Source organism: Falco cherrug, chromosome 1, assembly GCF_023634085.1.
Source record: "Falco cherrug isolate bFalChe1 chromosome 1, bFalChe1.pri, whole genome shotgun sequence".
NCBI lineage: Eukaryota > Metazoa > Chordata > Aves > Falconiformes > Falconidae > Falco > Falco cherrug.
Genome location: NC_073697.1, coordinates 37,891,763 through 37,909,759, shown reverse-complemented (window position 1 = coordinate 37,909,759; position 17,997 = coordinate 37,891,763). Strand labels below are relative to the sequence as shown.

Below are 17,997 nucleotides of genomic sequence, written 5' to 3'. Positions count from 1 at the left end.
AAAGAGAACAAAGGGATGAGTTCTACCAGCAGTTCAGCTTTCTAGTGCTGACATTTTATATAGCACATTACAGTCACTTCTATGCCCCCATCTGCATGCATCAAGTAGAACAGTTAGTCTCCATCTAGAGCCATAATATGTATATGTACCTGTACCTCTCAATAATACATTTGTACAGCCTCAGTTGTTCTCTCCCCTTGGAGGTAGAAGATTGTGGTTCTATTTTGCTTTTTTAAAAAAGCAAACAAAGGAATATTACACTGCTCAGAGATTCTTTTTAAGTACAGATTCACTACTCAGGCTTTCAAATACTTTGTGCTGTAACAAAGCCCACAAAATTTAATCATTTTTTCTACCACCTGACACTCATTTCTTATTAGAAGACGACCAATGAATTGGAAAAAGTAAAAGGCTAGATACAGTGTGCAAAGTCACACAAAAAACCTGAAGTCCACATACATCTCAGTGCAATTTGCTCGTTATTATCATTTTTAAGGGAATAACATTGCACTGAAATTACTGTTTTCGTTATTTTTCCTTCAAATTCAATAGCAGACATATAACCCCCACAAGATCACAGAGATACAGCTAACCTGAAATGTAATATTCAAAGCTATGTCTTTAAAGCTGTTTTTTAAAAAGCAATTTAACTTGTGAAAAAAACTTAATCTATGCTTTGATAAATATTAGTTTCTTTCAAAACAATAATGGTCCGACATTTGAAAGCTATCCCAAGAGATACTATTTTCTCATTAAAAACAGAAGTCAGGAATGAACTATTTTCTCCTAAATTAATCTCATATTTACATTACAGAGGAAAATGAGAAGAGAAATATCGCAGCTAAGCCAACACAAACAAATGTTATGTTCCTCATCTGATAGTCAAAAATTAGAGGAAAACCACACTTCAAGCCATACCTGATTTTGGGCTTTCTAGACAAAATATACCATCAGAATTATTTTTTCTCACCAAGTAATTCATTGGGGACACAAACAAGGAGATTAGGGGGAAAAAAATAAAAAAGAAAAAGGTGTCATTAGTACCTACAATACATGATCCAACATGACATGAGATCCCACCACCAAATCATCACAGATGTCTTGGCATGGATTCCCCTTAACCTCTATTACAGCACTGAAAGGGAAGGCAAAACAATTTTCTGGCCCAATGACCGAAGCACTCATCTGGGATGTGGCCAGTTGGGTTTTAATCCTTTCTGCAGCAGATATTTTATTTTCACAGAGTGGAACAACTTGAGTTTTAGAAAAAGGGCCAAAAGACTACATGATTAAGCCACCACAATCCCCAGTACTAATCTTCACAGTATGTTAAATACTGAACCAAAGGCTGAATTACCTTAATTAAGGTGATTCACTTAAGGCATATTTAATACATGCTTACAAAATGACAAAACAGAGAAAAGATGGGATTTCTGTATGCAATGCTATTTTTTCCAGTGTCCAGTGTGCAAAGACAAACAAAAAGCATAGAAATAAAATACAAAAAATTTGTTAGCCCTTGATCTGAACAGCTAGCCAACATTCATAGATCCTTGCTGGCTTAACTCCATTAGAAAGACAAAATGATATTTACCAAGAACATTCATAAAGTCACAATTCTCTGAAAAAAACCATGACCAAGAAACAGCACCCATATACTTTGCCATTGTTAGTGCTACCAGCAAGTCCTGTGCTCTTTAAAGTGCTGCCTTGATGGTTCATGCACAGCTCTTTCTTTCTTTCCTTATAACTCTCTCAAAAAATCCATTTTTATTCAGGTAATAACCAACCAATGACCCAGCTCTGGAATTTTGGTCAGTTTTATCATTCCTCACAGGGCAGTCTCCCCTGTTCCAGATTATGCTGATCAGTGTCATTATTCTATCGCTTCTATTGCTTCAGCCACCACAGGAACACTAAGACCAGTGTCCCTCTAATGAAGGCTATCTACTGCACTTGTTGATTTTTACCAGGTCTGTTTTCATGGAAGCCATTAACAACACTCTTCTGTATTCCAACAGAATATTTTCCACTGTATATTTTAATAGCAAAGTTCAAAACTGCAATTTTATTTCTATAGCTACAAGACCTTGAAACATATAAACACAGTGAGTGTTTACACAAGACCACTTGGTCAGATTTCTTACATTAAACTTAATATGTTGAATAGAAGAAGGAAATATGCAAAAAGTATTCTTGTTTCAAAACAAAGCACAAATAAAATGCACTGAGTATGGCCACCAAGACATTCAGATTAATTTATGCTAATAAAAACCAACTACCTTTCTCCAAAAACAAAGCACAGTTTGGCATCTGACTGTACGTTCAGCCTAGACTTCAGTAATTGGAGTCTGCACCCAAAACCAGAGCTCTGCAGTGCTGACAAAGCTCTGCCCTTTGAATTCTGTTTGGTTCCAAGGTTGGTCTGTCTCCCTTTCTGCAAAGCAATGGGTTTTTCCACACTCTACCAAAAGTTTCACTGACTCTACTTTTTTCCCCAAAATTAAACATGTGGGAAGAATGAATTCAAACCTAGAAAATTAGTGCATAACTTGATTTTGGTGTACCTGAAATTCTTAGTGATGTTCTAGCTTTGAGAACCAGAGGCATCTGACTTCCCAAGAATTTTATCCTGTTTCTAGGAAGATGTGGGGTCTTAACCTTACATTGTAAATAGCAGTTAGAAGAGAGTACACCATGATTTCCTAAGCGAGACTGCAGTCAACATCCACATCTGAGGGTGAGGTTATCTGAGAGGATTTCTCCAACCTCATAAAGTATATATGCAAACTAAACAAATTCCTGTAGGCAACTGTTTCACATTTGTCTGAAACACATGATTTGGAATACTTTACCTTCAATTTACTACAGGCAAGACTAACCAAGCCCAGCCACCAAATACGCTATGGGTACTGCACAATGGGCTACAAATTTTTGAAGCTCTGAGACATGTCTAATTACAAGGACCAAGTCAGTGCTTCTGTTTGATTCAGATAAACTGCCTTGAACTTCCATCTGGCTATGTACGACTGGACTTCAATCAAAGTCAAGCTGCACTGAAATCCCCTTGTAAGCAGATGAAAAACTTCATCATACACACTGATTTCTTCTGAGGACTGTGCCCCTGAATATCACAAATTCACACCCTTCTGTTACAGCAAGTGCAGTATTGGCTCTACAATAATTCTATTTCTTCTTTTTTAACTATTTCTTATTTAAACTCCTTATTTGTGAATAGAGCAGTACACTCCAGACAAATATACACCCACACAGACCACCACAGCCTACAAAAAACAACAAACTTGGCATAAACTTCATCAACCTATCCCATTAATTCTTGTAACTTGTATCACCATCAAAAAGTAAGGAATCGTATGGTATAACTTAACTGCATGTGTATTTCAGACATTTCAAAAACTCTAAAAGGATTAAGGATGCCATATTACATAAAGTTTTACTCAGAATATTTTAAAATTACATCTCAGTTTACATGTAAAATTCTGTGATTGCTGCAGAAAAAAAAAGGGCACAAACACTTCCTGACAGCTGTGCTGTTTTAACTCATGCCTCCTTTTTTCTTGGATTCTTTTGGTGCAAACTCAGAAAATTTGAAACAAGAGTATTACACTAAAAAAGTCTCCCTCTTAATCGCTAGGTATGCAATTATATTTAACTGCATCAGACAAAGTATTTAATATTTTCTTTTTTTAAAGAAATAAAACCATACAAACTTTGTACGGAGTGTGTAGAATAAACAGTTCCTCTTCTATGCCCTTTAAAATAAATTTTGACCCCTTTTATGCTGTTCCTTTTAAAGGTAGGAAGCTGGTAAAACAACAACCAGGGAAGCATACATGACATCAGCTCGCTACAAAATTCTGAATTGAATCTATGAAAAAGTATAATTTCTTGAGTAAAGAGCATATATCCACACAGGTTTCATTGACCCTTATGTTTCTTTTTGGGTTTGGAGGTTTTTAACATGAAAAGATAAATATTTCTTGAAATTGTAAAGTGTTTTGGGAATGTTTCCAGAAACAGCCCACTAGCTATTCTATTACTCCACCAAAAAACCAATTCCACTTATTAGTGAGAAATAAACACAAATCCCCTTACTGAACAAAAATCATGTATTTTGAAAACATAAGTCTAGATAGTTCTTCTTTTAACCATATTACAGAAAGGTGAGCTGCTCCAAAGGACTGAAAACATACTGAAAATGTTCCACTACTTTGCTTGGAGAACCTGCCCCACAAAATTAATTCTTACCTGTCATGACTAGGTTCAAAAGAATAGCACCTGATTGTACCCATGCTCTGCAATGTCAGTAGGGTGTTTACATCCTTATTTTCAGCTATTACTAACTGAAGGACTACAGAAAAGACTGAGGAAACTTGGAAGCAAGGTGAACAAAACGCTTTTTTTTTCTTCTTCCTTCTCTGAAAATCTTTTCCAAAATTCTTTTTCAGTTCATTAAATGGAAGATTTAAATTTGTAGCTTTATTGGTTCAATAAGAACTATAAGAATAGTTTACTAGTAATAAAATTGACATGCTTAGAATTCTGTGAAGAATCTCAAAATGCTTGAGAGATATGCCAGAAATAATCCTACAGTCCTGAATAGGAAGTTCTTCAACCATTTTGCAAGTGAATATTCTAAATGTCTCACTATTTAAAAATAAACAACAAAAAATCAAAACCACAGTATTTCAACATTAAAATACACACATACTGGAGGGAAACAGATGCCTTGTGAGTCAACACACTTAATACTTGATCTCATCTCTTATCTAGCCAACTCCTCTATATCAACTTTTCTATTTTGATACTTTCCAAAACCATCTGCAAACATCAAACATACCTCTTCAACTTCTTCCTCCAGCACCACCACCTGACCAGGTCTGTAACTCAATTCCAGTGAGCAGAAAGTCATGTGTTCCGATTTCCTCCTCTGTCATTTTTTTAATCCAATCTGTCTATTGTAACGTTCCACATCTACTACCACAGGTTTTTTTCTTTCAATATAATTCACTATCGCCCCCACTCCCTTATTACTTGACCTTTCAGATCTTTATCACCCATCAGTACTGAAGCTTCTCTGCTTTTCATTCACCTCTTCCCAGAGGCCTTCTCCCATCCTTTCACTGACATGAGTGATTGCTTCCATGCTTCATACTCGTGTGTTCAGCTCTTTTGCCAGCCTCTCCAAACACAAAGTCACCCTTGGTATCTCCTGGGCCTAGCTTGCACCTCACATCCACTTCTGCTCCTACTCTGGTGCTGTGTGAATATATCTGGCAGGGATCCTCATGTTCAGTTGAATTCTTCCACTATAAACTGTGGGGTTTTCTCCTCCTTCCTCCAGCTGCACTATCTCAGGAGCTCTGCTCAGGAGACAGACACAGCTTAAGTTCAATAGGGCTAGAACTAAAACCGAACAGAAGTAATATGCACACTGCAGTGCTGGCCAATACCACATTATCTGCATTAATGTTTTTTAAATTGATTACCTGAAAGATTTTCAAAGATAGCTTGTGAAACAACCACAAAGAAGTTTTTAATCTGCATATGCATAATGCCAAGGAAACAGACCTGTTATTTTTATTTACCTCTTTCTATATTTACAATTTAACCTAATTTTATTGAACTGTAAACCAGAAATTAATGCATTATTAAAAAATCCTTTATCCCCCCTTCATCATCAAAACAAAGTGACAGTCCTTTCAACTTTTCCCTCAAGTTACAGGTACTGTGGTAATGTGTCTTATACTCAGTGGAAGTTAAATCGGCATTTCTCAACCTTTCAGAACTCAGTGTACATATCAATGCTTATTTCTGGAAGACCTGTATGTCTTCTGAAAGATTATCTATTCATCTACTTATTGATTATCCCTGCCCTGCTTAGATCAAAGATCTAAGAGGATTACAGAACCTAGTGGCAAGGCTGAAGGCTTGTTAACTTAATAAGGCTGTGGATTTAAAAATGCGTTAAATTAAACAGATTTTTAAAATGGCTTAACTTGGCTAGTATGGATAAAATTTTTTAAGAATCTCCTCTCAGATCTTTATCTAGCTCATGAAAGAGATGACCACATGAGATAGCAGGGCACTGGCATACACAAAGAAGTCAAGGTCTATGAGACTATTTTCTTTTAGCAAGCTCTCAGCTTCAGAATAAAACCTTCATCTTCACTCAGAGGCACATTACCACAGTAGACTGAATTCATCTTTACTGGATTTGCTTAAAATAAGTGTCTAAAACAGCTATGCCCTATATATGCCAACTCAGATCGTCATCTGATTATCTTTGAATACTTTTCATCTTAACACTTTTTAATCAGTTAGAATCACTCATTCTTCCAAATTTTTTTTTACATACAGGCTACAACATAAAGAACTAAGGTAGCATGCTAATAAAGAATAATTGAAGAGTCTTGTTTCAAAATCTTCAGTATTGATTCTCTTACTCCTCTACGCAAATAAGACTACATTCCTTTTCTTGAGTTCAGCAGCTTGATAGTCTGGTAGGAGTGAGTACTTTTGCCTTTAACCAGAACTTTTCAAAAGCTTGTCTTGTAAAATTGTCATTCACACAAGATAAAACAGTTCTTCAGTCCATTAAAAAGCTTTTAATGTACATGTATAATTTTGAAAGTAGGTGCTGAGACGAGGAAGTCAAGGGAGGCAATATGCACATCTTTCCTTCAGAAAAAGGAGAGCAGAGTTACCTCACCTTACTGGAACACTAATGCCATGAAAACAAAATCAGTTTTACTAACAAAAGAACACACTAAAGACTGAGGAGTGCTTCAGGTGTTATGCCGTCCAACAAGGACACTCTTGATGCCTGGCTTCTGTGCAACATTGGCAGCACTCTGCTTCAGAGAGGAGGAGAATGATACCTGTATTAATTTTTAAGCAACATTGAAAATGCTTTTTGATCAAAGCTAAGCATTATGATTAATAGCATACTTCCCAGCTAGAAACTGTAAAAATCATACTTTGCACATTTACATAAAATAAAACCAGACAATCTATATTCGACTCTGAAGAACCATGCCAACTTGGAAAACAGAAAGAACAGTTATGCACCAGATCAGAACTTTTAGTTCAATTAAAACCCCATAAATTCATATCATATTTTTAAAATTGTATATGGAAGGCTGAGCATATCAGCATAGTTTCAAACAGAATTTGCGTGAGATAGGGCACATCCATGCACACAAGAGAATCTTGCTCTTGTTTTTAGTAGACTAGACATTCTTGCAGGTTCTCTTTTATAATTGAGAGTTTAAGTGCTTATCCTATAGGTAGTGGTGGTAAGGAATTAATTAATCAAGGGGCAAATCAGATAGGAATAAAGACCTAGACAAGAAATTAAATTACTTGAAATTCTGAAGTGTTCATACTCTTATGCTACAGAAACTTAACTCTGAGTAACAAACCACATGCTTGATGCCACAAGTGTCAAACGAGTATCACAGTTGTAAGATCCTGAGGGTACAGGAATAAATTATTTTCATAGTGGATTGCTCATATACACCATAGTTAATTTTCATGTACCTAGCACAGTCAGATTCTGAGACACTTTGTCACGAGTCTGTAAATGAAACAGGAAGAGTCGAGTTTGACTTTGGTGTTTCATTTTCCCCTCAACTGCAGAATCCAAACCTGTATGTCTCCAGGAAACATCAAATGGCATTTTAAAGACATGCATATAAGCATCTCATGTTAAAGAATTCAAAATAGCGGATTCTGTTTCTCTCTTTGGGGTGACTGTCCTTATCTCCAGAGCATCTTCCTGAGTCCCGATGATTTCCTGATGCTTAAGAGCATGCAGAAGAGAAAATACTTGTTTGCTTCTGTGCTGACCGTGACCAGCTAGAGACTTCATGCCCAAACTGCATGGCAGTCCCTCCAATATCTATGGGATGAGAATAAATGAAAGCAGTTATTCAGACACACTCAGTGCAGTGAGGCTCTAGGACTTGCCCCACTGTTTAGTGTGACGATCAGACAGAGGGCATTGGAGGCATCTGCCCCTCTATACCCAGGAAAGAGAAGGGCAGACAAGAGCCCTTGGATGTGCAATTCTCCCACCCCAGAGCTACTCACTTCCTAAAATTAATCCAGCTCACCTCAAAGCCGCCATTTTCTGTCCAAAAAAATCCCTTGCTCTCCAAGAAGATTTGCAGTTGGTGACATGAAAAGAAAAAGCAAAGAAACTGATCTAGTGCAACTGACCCAAGAATTCACTGCTGATTTTCCAAGATGAGCTTTTCTGTCTACTAACTAGAAGAGGCACCTGACAGGAATTGAGACATAACAGATGCACGCTTTTCCTTCCTACATGCAGTAACAAGGTGTACATATGAACAAGGCTGACCTGATATTTCAGCTTTAATTACTGAGGCACAATCTTGCCCACATTAGGATGTGGATATAGGCAATGATTTGAAGGAGAAGAAAAAAAACTTCCAAACCAAAGAAGTCTAAGCAATACAGTAATATTAACCTACACTTTGTGGTATTCGTTCATTTAGCAGATCTAGTCATAAATACCACAAGAGTGTCTGTAGTCCAGATACTTCAACAGAACATTTTCTTCCTTACTGCTTATTTTATGCTCCCTATGTTTGACACAGTCAAGGATAAATTGGACGCAAGAGGGAAGAAAAATATATGTTTTCTTTTTCTTGGAAGTAGTACACTAAGATCAAAGGCGAAAGAACATTTGAATAAAGGCTAATGATGGAGCCAAAGAAAAGACCAAGGAAGGTGTTAAGCACATCATGAGGCAAAGGCCAAATGCACTGCCAGGGAAGTCCACCAAAAGACAGACAAACATTTTGAACATAACAAGTTTCCAGTTTTATTATCACAGCTGCAGTTTCACGCTCGCTGTTTTCTGCAGTTCCTATCCATGCACTAAACACAGGGGTAAGAAGAGGAAATATCATGTGAAAAAACATTACACTCACATAAAGGAGAGGGGAAGAGAAGGATTTCTAGCAGACCCCATCCCAGTCAGCCCCTTCAGCTCTTCCTACCCTACACGGTGTCTACTGAGCCACCGAACAAGGGGTACCCACTGCAGAAAGCCAGACACTATGCATACAGAAACACAGCAATAGCACTACTGACTCACTTTAACAACCAGACCCTGGACCCCCTATGTAAAACAATTTTATTGGTATTTTATTTTTGTGGTACTCTAAGAAAAATTAAAATATTTTTATTGTCTTAAAAAAACCCTGCTCCCCTTCACAAGCCCATTAAAAGCAAGGGCTTTAGACTTCCCTTTTGTACACAAGTTTAAACTTTCTGAATGATCAAAGCTTTTTGAGTAAAGCAATAACCTATAACTTACCAGCCAAATTAAAATGGAGGGAGGGAAAATAAAAAAGAAAGACACCATTTTATTTCAGGTAGGTGGTTTTAAATGAATTGCAGAAATGGAGGAATATTAGTTCCCTTCATTTTCCAATTTAAACACAGCCCCCTCTTCCACCTGAAAACAAAGCAGTCATACAACAGTATCTTCCACTAATACACCAGGAAAAAAAAAAAAAAAGGGTATTGGAAACAAAATAAAAGGGGATTAAAGTATCACATTTATATACTATGGATTTGGTTTTTAGTTTATAAATCAACTTACTTCAAAACCTAATTATTTTCTAAATAAAAGGATTACACTAGTTTTGCAGCTATTTTATCAAGCAGATTAGTGTTAGCTCGCAGATTAAAGATTGCTATCAATGTTCAAAGCATGGAACTAAATATTTCTGTACTACCAACACCATTCACATTAGATACTCTCTTTTTATTCTTTTCAAAACACACTCAAATCTATAAACTAGTGTGCCCATCAGATGCAGATTTCTCTGGCTGGAGAACAGAACACCAGCTTCCACAGATTTTTTTAAGCATCTGGCTTTTCCTCACTGAAGGATTTATGGGATTCCCTATTAAACATCCAAAACCTAAAGCCTTTTAACAACGTAACACTAGGCACTGGACCATCTTTGGTACAGGAAATGGGACTATGAACAGTACTGTGGAAGTCAACAATTTAAAGAATTAACAGCAGTATCTACTGACCTCAGCTGAGACTGTGGACCCATTGTAAAACACCCTACAGATATACCCAGAATAAGGAAGTCCATCTCTGCCCTAGAAAGTATAGAGATTAAATAGCGAGTCAAACAAACGAAGTACTATCAGTCGTATCTGCAGATGGGAAAGAGGCACAAAGAGCTTTGAATGACTCTGTGCAAGGTTATAAAGGATGTCTGTGGCAGAGCCAGGAAAGAGCCCGGAAGCTCTCAATCCTAGCCCAACGCCTTTGGATACTGAGACAATTCTTCCTTTTGCTTATCCTCCTTGTCTTTACTTAATTACTCATCTTGGAGAGGAAACACATTAATACCATGAGAGACAGTCTATTTTCCTTTTATATTTATAACCTCCATTGAAGTTTGTCTAGCTTAATATAGGATACGGAAGTGTTCCAAGGAAAGTAATTAATATTGTACAAGTAATTGTAAATGTCAAAGCAGAATCTAGTATTTCAGCAAGTGTGAGAAAAAAAACATGCATATATAATTTAGAGAGAGACTTCCCAAAATTTTTTCAAATGATCACTCTAAAATATGAACAGGCACCTATCTCCACATTCTCAAATTAAGATATTTCACATGTTAAAGTTGCACCTTGACAATCCTTACTTTTAGAGGATGGAATATACACAGTAATGCGTAATTAAAACTACACAGACAACAATAAGATACACTTCCGTTTCTTTTCTTAAATAAGGGGGGAAAGCAGATTTTGTACAAATTTTTACAAACACTATCCTCAAAAACAGGTATCATCAAGTGATAATTTGCCAGCCTACCATCACAACCACCAATCAAACTAACTGCATTAGCCACTGTTTCTTACATATATCTTTATCCCAAAAGCGGCATACTTTACCGTCTGATCTATTATCACTATGTGAGCCACTTCTAAGAGTACCCGACCAGCAGATGTTTACTGAAATGACATTTCTGTGTACTGTTTTATTCTGCTAACTCTTATTCAGAGATGATTTAAACATCTTCTCCAAACTACACCTGCTGCTATGCTTGGCAATCCCCATATTGACTTTCAATCCTTTAATAAAAGTTACTGATCTATGAAGACACATTTTCAGTCCCATTGTTGTTTTCCAATCATTGTAAATTTTCTAATCTAAGAAGTTTCCTTTGACAACCAAGTTCTGCCACGATGTCAATAGGCCAGCAAGTGTCATGGCTACAACAGCAGTTGTTGTTTCAGTTCTTACTAGTTTTTTGAATCCTGGTAAACAGTCAAACTGTGCGAGCTGCCACCCTGAGCTCTCTTCTCCAGGGTGGTTTGGATAAAAGAAGACTGACTGCTAACATCATGCACCAAGTCCAACAGACAGGGAAGCCTGACCTGCTTAAGTCCTCACGGACTGGAAGGTGGCCTTGTCCCTACTGCCCCACATTCAGCCACCATGGTTGGGGGAAGAGAATCTAGCTCCATTTATTTTCCTTTGTGACATTAAAGCTTCTTCAGCAGTTGCCAGGCAAGCCTACTGGATCACAAATGACTGCTGCTGTGGCAGTATGTATGTGCAAACTTAGAATTTTACTGTTGCTTTCCCATGTTACACAAGCATGAGAATGGATGTGTGGGTTTACACTACAGTGCAACACAGCTGAGCATTAACAGAAACTCATGGGGACAACCCCCTGTTTTTGAGTTTTTTTATCTCCTCCTCAGTTTAAAAGTATTTATCACAAACACCTCAGATGGTAGGGGTTCACAATAGAAAAGACAAGGTTTTAACAATACACAGAGCAAGAATTTATTGATGCAGTTAGAAAGTCCCCTTAACACCTAGATGAGCATCTTCTAATAGCCTGTAATGTTCGTTTACCCTCTCATTTCAAGAAGACTTCACTACAAGTGGTATCACCAGAAGTCTCTATCAGCTTTTCAGAATAAAAACAAGAAAAAAAGGGACAAGCTTTACAACTTTCCCATTGTCTACACTGTAACATTTCTCAATAAGATTTCACACTGACATACAGTATAATATACTCAAATTACACCATCGATACTTATTCAGCACAAGCATCAACTGTATTAGGCACAGCCAACTTTTGAGCTGTTTATGCCTTTCTTTTGAAAAGGGAGATCATTTGAATCATTCACCTATCTCTTCCTGTCTACACCTGGTCCAGAAAACAGCTGAAAACATTATCAAAATATATTTTCAACAGTGATGAGATTTCAGACCATCTAAACAACTCTGCTGTAGGTACTGCTGAGAGAACAGTGCTAATTTCAGAGACTTGGACTATAAAGAAACTAGCAGGAGAACTGGTATGTCTTCGGCACACACCAATTTGAGAGAAAAGTTAAGTATGTATCATCTTAAATCTCTCTTCCAGTAGAGAAATTAGAACAGCTCTCCAACATCTATCAACTTCTGCACATAGCTGTATTTAAGACTCCTGCAATAAGCATACCCTTGTGAAAGTACCATAAGGATCTTAAGATAATACCCATTTGACATACTTCGTGAAAATGACAAGATGAATAACATGAGCACAAATTTTTAAGTACCCTAAAATTTTCATATGCTCATTTGAAGAAAACAAGACTCATGATTATGCAGTCCCTCAACAGCCCTCAATAACTTGCTCCTGAGCAGATTTGACAGCAGGCTGCTGTTCTTAAAGCTATTCCAAGCTGTCAACCTAGCTGAAGGTTTTCACTTTAAGAAAATGCATATATATATATAAATTTTTTTTAGATATATATAAAAATTTAAAAAAGAGAGAAAAGCATTAAATTCACATTCATACCAGAGGGGAAGCTGCAGCATGAGCCTAACTTATCTGTTCTCCCAGGCAAGCTGGCTACTCAGAAGAGCTGGGCAGTCAGCAAACAGTTTTCCATCAAGTACAACAAGTATGCCGCCTTTGTCCAAACGGCACCCAGGGAAAGGTGCAGAAGGCTTTATGCACCAAAATAGCTGGGAATAGAAAGAGGTTAAGAACTGGCAGGGAGAAACTACAGTTGTTACCGTGGTGAAAGATTACTGAGGTTACAGAAAGAAACAGTGTTATTGCAGTGGGGGAGATACAAGGCACAGGATTTGTTAATCCCCACCACCCACTCAGTTTCATTAGTTTTAAGACTCAAGGAACCATTTGTTTGTTTATTGCCATGTGTCACCACATACATACGGAGGATGCAATGTACACAGTACTGTGCAGTAACAGGGCTGGCAGCTCCATAGTCATTGACACACTTCAGGAAATCATGCTGCAGTACATGCTGTATTAACCTTTTCTGAAAATTATGGCATCCTCTGAAAAGGCATTTATGAACTTAGTATTATTTCAGGGTATAACGAGAATGTTTATGACTTGACAGCCTTCATCCACGTTCACTTCATTTAATGTAACAGCAACTTTCATGTACTAGTTCCCTTTCAGCAAAATTAGTTTAGGAAATCTGACTCTGCCACTCATCTAGAAACAGATTTTCCTCTCTAATTCCCAGAAAGGAACTGTATTTGCAACCATCTATGTTATAGTTAGCAAAACAAATAGGGCATTCACTTCAACAGTGTCCATTAAATTGGCAATTTGCTTCCTGGAGTTTGTGTTTTTTTAAAAAACAAAACAAAACCCAAAACACAACCAAAAAAACCCAACAACAACCACTTTTCGTATAGAAAAAGGAAGAGTTCTTATCTCCCCCTTCTTATCCCGCAGAGTCAGCTTGTGTTTTTAGAAGTACTGCCTTCATAGTAAGGCTCTGGACCAAGTGGACAAAGGCTGAGGAGATCATCTTCCCCTGTCTCCCAAAGGAAAGAAGACACAAGAATGCCTGTGAAACCCCAGAAACAAAGATGTATTATAGCTTACAGTAAAATGCTGAAACCTATCACTAGTATACACTGAATATCAGTTAATTGCATGAGGAATGCACATGGTCACAATTTTAATGGCACATGGTACAGCACAGCTAATAAACTGAAGCAACGTTCCATATGTTATCACTTTCTATTCTGCACAACATCTGGAAATGCAAACGTTGCACAACAGGGTATTATAGAATATTTAGAGAATAGCCCGTATTCAAGTTATTTTTTCTAATAAGGCTTTGAGAAACTCTGAAGTGCAGTCATTCACTTATGCAGTACATTGCTGCATTGGAAGCCTTCTTGGAGGAGGAGCAGTCTATGAAAATACACAGTTACTTAAAAAAGTCAACATGAAAATGTATAATCAAGTTACATAGGTATTTTGCTTTAAGCTGAAGAGCTTTTGCAAATGCAAGGTATTATGGTAAACACCTTAAGGTTCTGGAGAAGACCAGGATGGTTTCGATATTTATGATGAAGTTTCTTTGCAGTATTTTTTAAGGTTTACCTTCTGAAAGAAAAAAAACCAACAACAAAAAACAAGAACACACAAACACATCTTCTCTCCTCCCTTACCAATCAATCCATATACAGAACAAAACCCATTAACAGGAAGTAGCATGATAATTATTATTTTTATATTCTAAAGTAAGGAACATAATGAGAGTGTCTACAAAGCAGAAAAAACAACACAATCCAGTGGAAAAAACCCTGTATTTTAAGTCCTTGTGCAAACTTAAGAGGTGTATCTAAGATGTTTTAGAGATATTCCAATCATGTAAGTACAACTGAGGACAAACATGTGTGAGGCTTCCTTCACTGGGTAAACTAAATCAATTCAGCCATACTTTAAAATAAAATTAGTCCTGCCAAATACACATTAAAGTACTCTCCACAGGAAGAAAACTACCTAAACCATTCAGAAACTAGAAACTCCACTTCAAACACAGGAACTCTGAATACTCAAGCATCACGTAGCGGGCAGCAAAACCTTTTAGAGAAGCTGTTCTCTCTTGTCATTAGATGCAACAGAGCAAGGTCAGTCATCTCATAAAATATTTCCTGATACAGGCTCTAGAATGGATACTCATAAATGAGACTACTGAGCCTTGATTATAAGGTATTACTGAGCCTACAGGTTGCAAGGAACAGGAGTACAGACAGAAGGCAATGTCTTCCCATCACAGTACACAGATTTTTCCAAACCGCTTAGAAAAAATACTTTGAGGAAAAACTAATTAAAGAAGGGGTGAAGACTGAAAGTACAAATAACTTACCAGACCACAGTAGTCCAAAGGTTTCTTTTTAAAGGAAGAGAAGTAAAAGCATAGCTCCTTAGAAGCCAATGACAAAAGCTTCATCAACTTCAACAAGAACGTAAATTCCCTGCTCATGTTTAGAATTCATTGTATCTAACTCAAAGGGAATTTACTGATAGTCGGAATCATTACAGACAGTGCAAGAGCCAAAACAAAATCTCTAATCTTGCAGCTGACAAACCAAGAATAATTTAAAGTGTTCTTCACAAGATGTTTATCTTTCACAATCACTTAAGCTTGCCACATAAATTATCTTGTTCTATTTGACTTCCTTTTAATAAGACAGTTAAAAGTATTGAGATGCTCTTCTTCTCCCTACCTCAACAAATGAGAGTTTTAATAAGGCAGTAGTATTACTGATATTTGCATAACAGTAAACCAATACTGATAAGAATACCAATGTGCTTTGCTGGAAAGCTACAGCAATTCTCAAAAATACTTGTTTTGCCGTATTTACTGACTACCCCGAAGCAGAGGCCATCAATAGTATTGAAATGTTGCAGGAAAAGATACAATTACAAAAAAATACCACCATCTCATAGTACTTACCCTAACAGGAGGGCTCCGCGCTTGCACCCTTTGCTGCTGTCCAACTTGAGAGCTCTGCAGGTCCTTTGATCCGCAGTTAGCTACAGTGTTGATGGGGACCCTTAAAGCATTTGTGCTACCAGTTCCACCACCAGCACTGGGTTTTCGAGGCCTCTGTTTGATGCCATCCAGTAGCCTGACAAGCAAAATATTACTGGGAAGTTCGTCAACACTGCAGTCCACTAAAGTCCTGCACTCTGGGCATCGAAGCTCATTTCGAGAGCTCACAATGCCCAGCAGACAGCGTTTACAAAACGTGTGTTGGCAAGGCAAGACTTTTGCAGAAGCATCAAGGCGTTCTAAGCAAACAGGACACTCCAACAGATCCAGCAAAACTGATTCATCCATTTTCTTTGTATTAGTTAACCAAAAAACAAATCTTCACAGAATTCGCGTGTTTTGAGCGCTTCAAAGATATCATGTTACATCCATTCCTTTTCTGACCATGCTCTGAAATTTTTGAGGGAAAAGGTATTAATAAGCGGGAAACAGAATCAGCAAGACAATTTTATATGAAGGGGTTCATACAAAGAGCAAAATATCTCTAGACTAATTCAGTAGATATTTTCAATAAATGAAAGAAAGATCAAAGTAGCAACAAATAATAACAGTAGTCTACCTTATGTATCTATTTAGTTAAATTCTGGTAACAAATGCTAACAACTAAGGTTTTTAAATTCAAGTTCCCATAAACTTTAGTCTTCAGTGATTTTATTTTCTCAAATCATTCCAGAATGAAAAGCCATCTCCAGTAGAGCATTATAATAAAGCTTACTTTTAATAGTCTTTGCTTAATACACCTGTATCGCTGAAGATTGATTTGAAATTAGCTTTTTTCACAAGAAGACAGTGAAGGTAGCTACAGCTGGGTCCAAAACAACACAGCATACACCAACAGGGCATAGGCAAGGGGAACTACACTTATGTCAGGACTAAGCCAATAGCCAACTACTTTTCTATTATTTCTGTTGAAAGTAAGAGCAGCATGCTACACTTATCAGGCTTTAAAACAGCCTCTAGTTCACAGGGTTTCAAGCTCACCACAGGCACTGACAACAGGGTTCATTACAGTGCCGCCTGTAAGCAGCGCTTCAAAAACTACTGCGAAGTGATTTACAGCAGGAAGTGCTACTGCCATATCGTTAGGACAACACGAGTGCTGCGTATGCAGCCAGAGAGTCACAGGCAAGCCCTGGGCCAGATTCAGCGTATGCAGCGAGGGGCTGCAAAAGCGGGGGGAAAGGGGGGGGGAAGGGGGAAAGGCGTAGCAGAATCCCACCACCAAAACGCCCCCTGAAAAATATAATTCTGCGGGAAGTCACACCAGGCTGCTTCACAGGGGGAAAAAATGGCTTGTTGGGCTCGGCAGCCCCCACCGCAAGGCAGCCCCAGCCAGGGCCGCCCCAGCGCTTCCCGCGGCGGCGCGGCAGGGGCCCGGCCGGCCGGGCCGCCCCGTCCCAGGCCGGGGGCTGGCGGGGCCAGGCTCGGGGCGAGGCCGAGCGGCTCCACCCAGCCCCCGCCGCCGGCCTGCGGAAGCGGCTCGCTCGGCTCCCCGGGCGCCGGACGCGTGTCGAGGCGCCCGTCCCCGCACCTACCTGCTCTCGGGCTCCGCGTCCATACCGGCTCCTTTATTCATTTATACCTCCCTGCTCCCCTTTTAAAAGCGACTCGCAGGCGGGCAGAGCGCGCGTCAGGCGGTACGCGCCCCTCCGCGGGCCCTCCAGGGAGAGGGGCGAGCGGGGAGGGCACCGCAGGAGGTGCACCCCGCGGCGGGGCTGGGGGCGGGCAGGCCCGGGGCACAGGGCTGTCACCCCGCCCCGCAGCGCTGAGGGGAAGGGGGAGGTCAGGCCTGCGGCCCCTCCGCCGCGCCGAGCCGCCCCTCAGGGGGCGCGGGAGGGTCCCCGCGGAGGCCGAGCACCGCCCCCCTCCCGGTGCCTCACCCGACTCTCACCGTGCGGCGCCGCAGCGGGCCGGAGGGGCTGTGCCGGCCCCGCTTTGTTCCCGTGAGGAGCCGCCGCCGGCCCCACCGGTGCCTCTCCCGCCGCAGCAGCGCCGAGGCTCCCGTCCCCTCCCCGCCGCGCCGCGCAGGGCTGACGCGAGGGGCGGCACCGCCCCGCCCGGCACCGCCCCGCCGAG

At 39.4% G+C, this 17,997-nt stretch overlaps 1 protein-coding gene across 2 annotated transcripts in view; it reads right to left on the bottom strand.

Annotated features, from left to right (window-relative positions):
• SH3RF1 (SH3 domain containing ring finger 1) overlaps positions 1–17,997 on the bottom strand; it is a 91,213-nt gene extending 73,216 nt beyond the window's left edge. The window contains exons 1-2 of one of the 2 annotated variants that reach the window (XM_055712485.1): positions 17,813–17,997; positions 15,823–16,311 (exon numbers count right to left, since the gene is read on the bottom strand). In XM_055712485.1, coding sequence (XP_055568460.1) covers positions 15,823–16,209 — 387 coding nt within the window. In that variant the 5' untranslated portion in view covers positions 16,210–16,311; positions 17,813–17,997. Of the gene's footprint in view, positions 1–15,822; positions 16,312–17,456; positions 17,785–17,812 lie in introns of those variants that run through there. The other variant, XM_055712493.1, reaches the window with a different exon arrangement.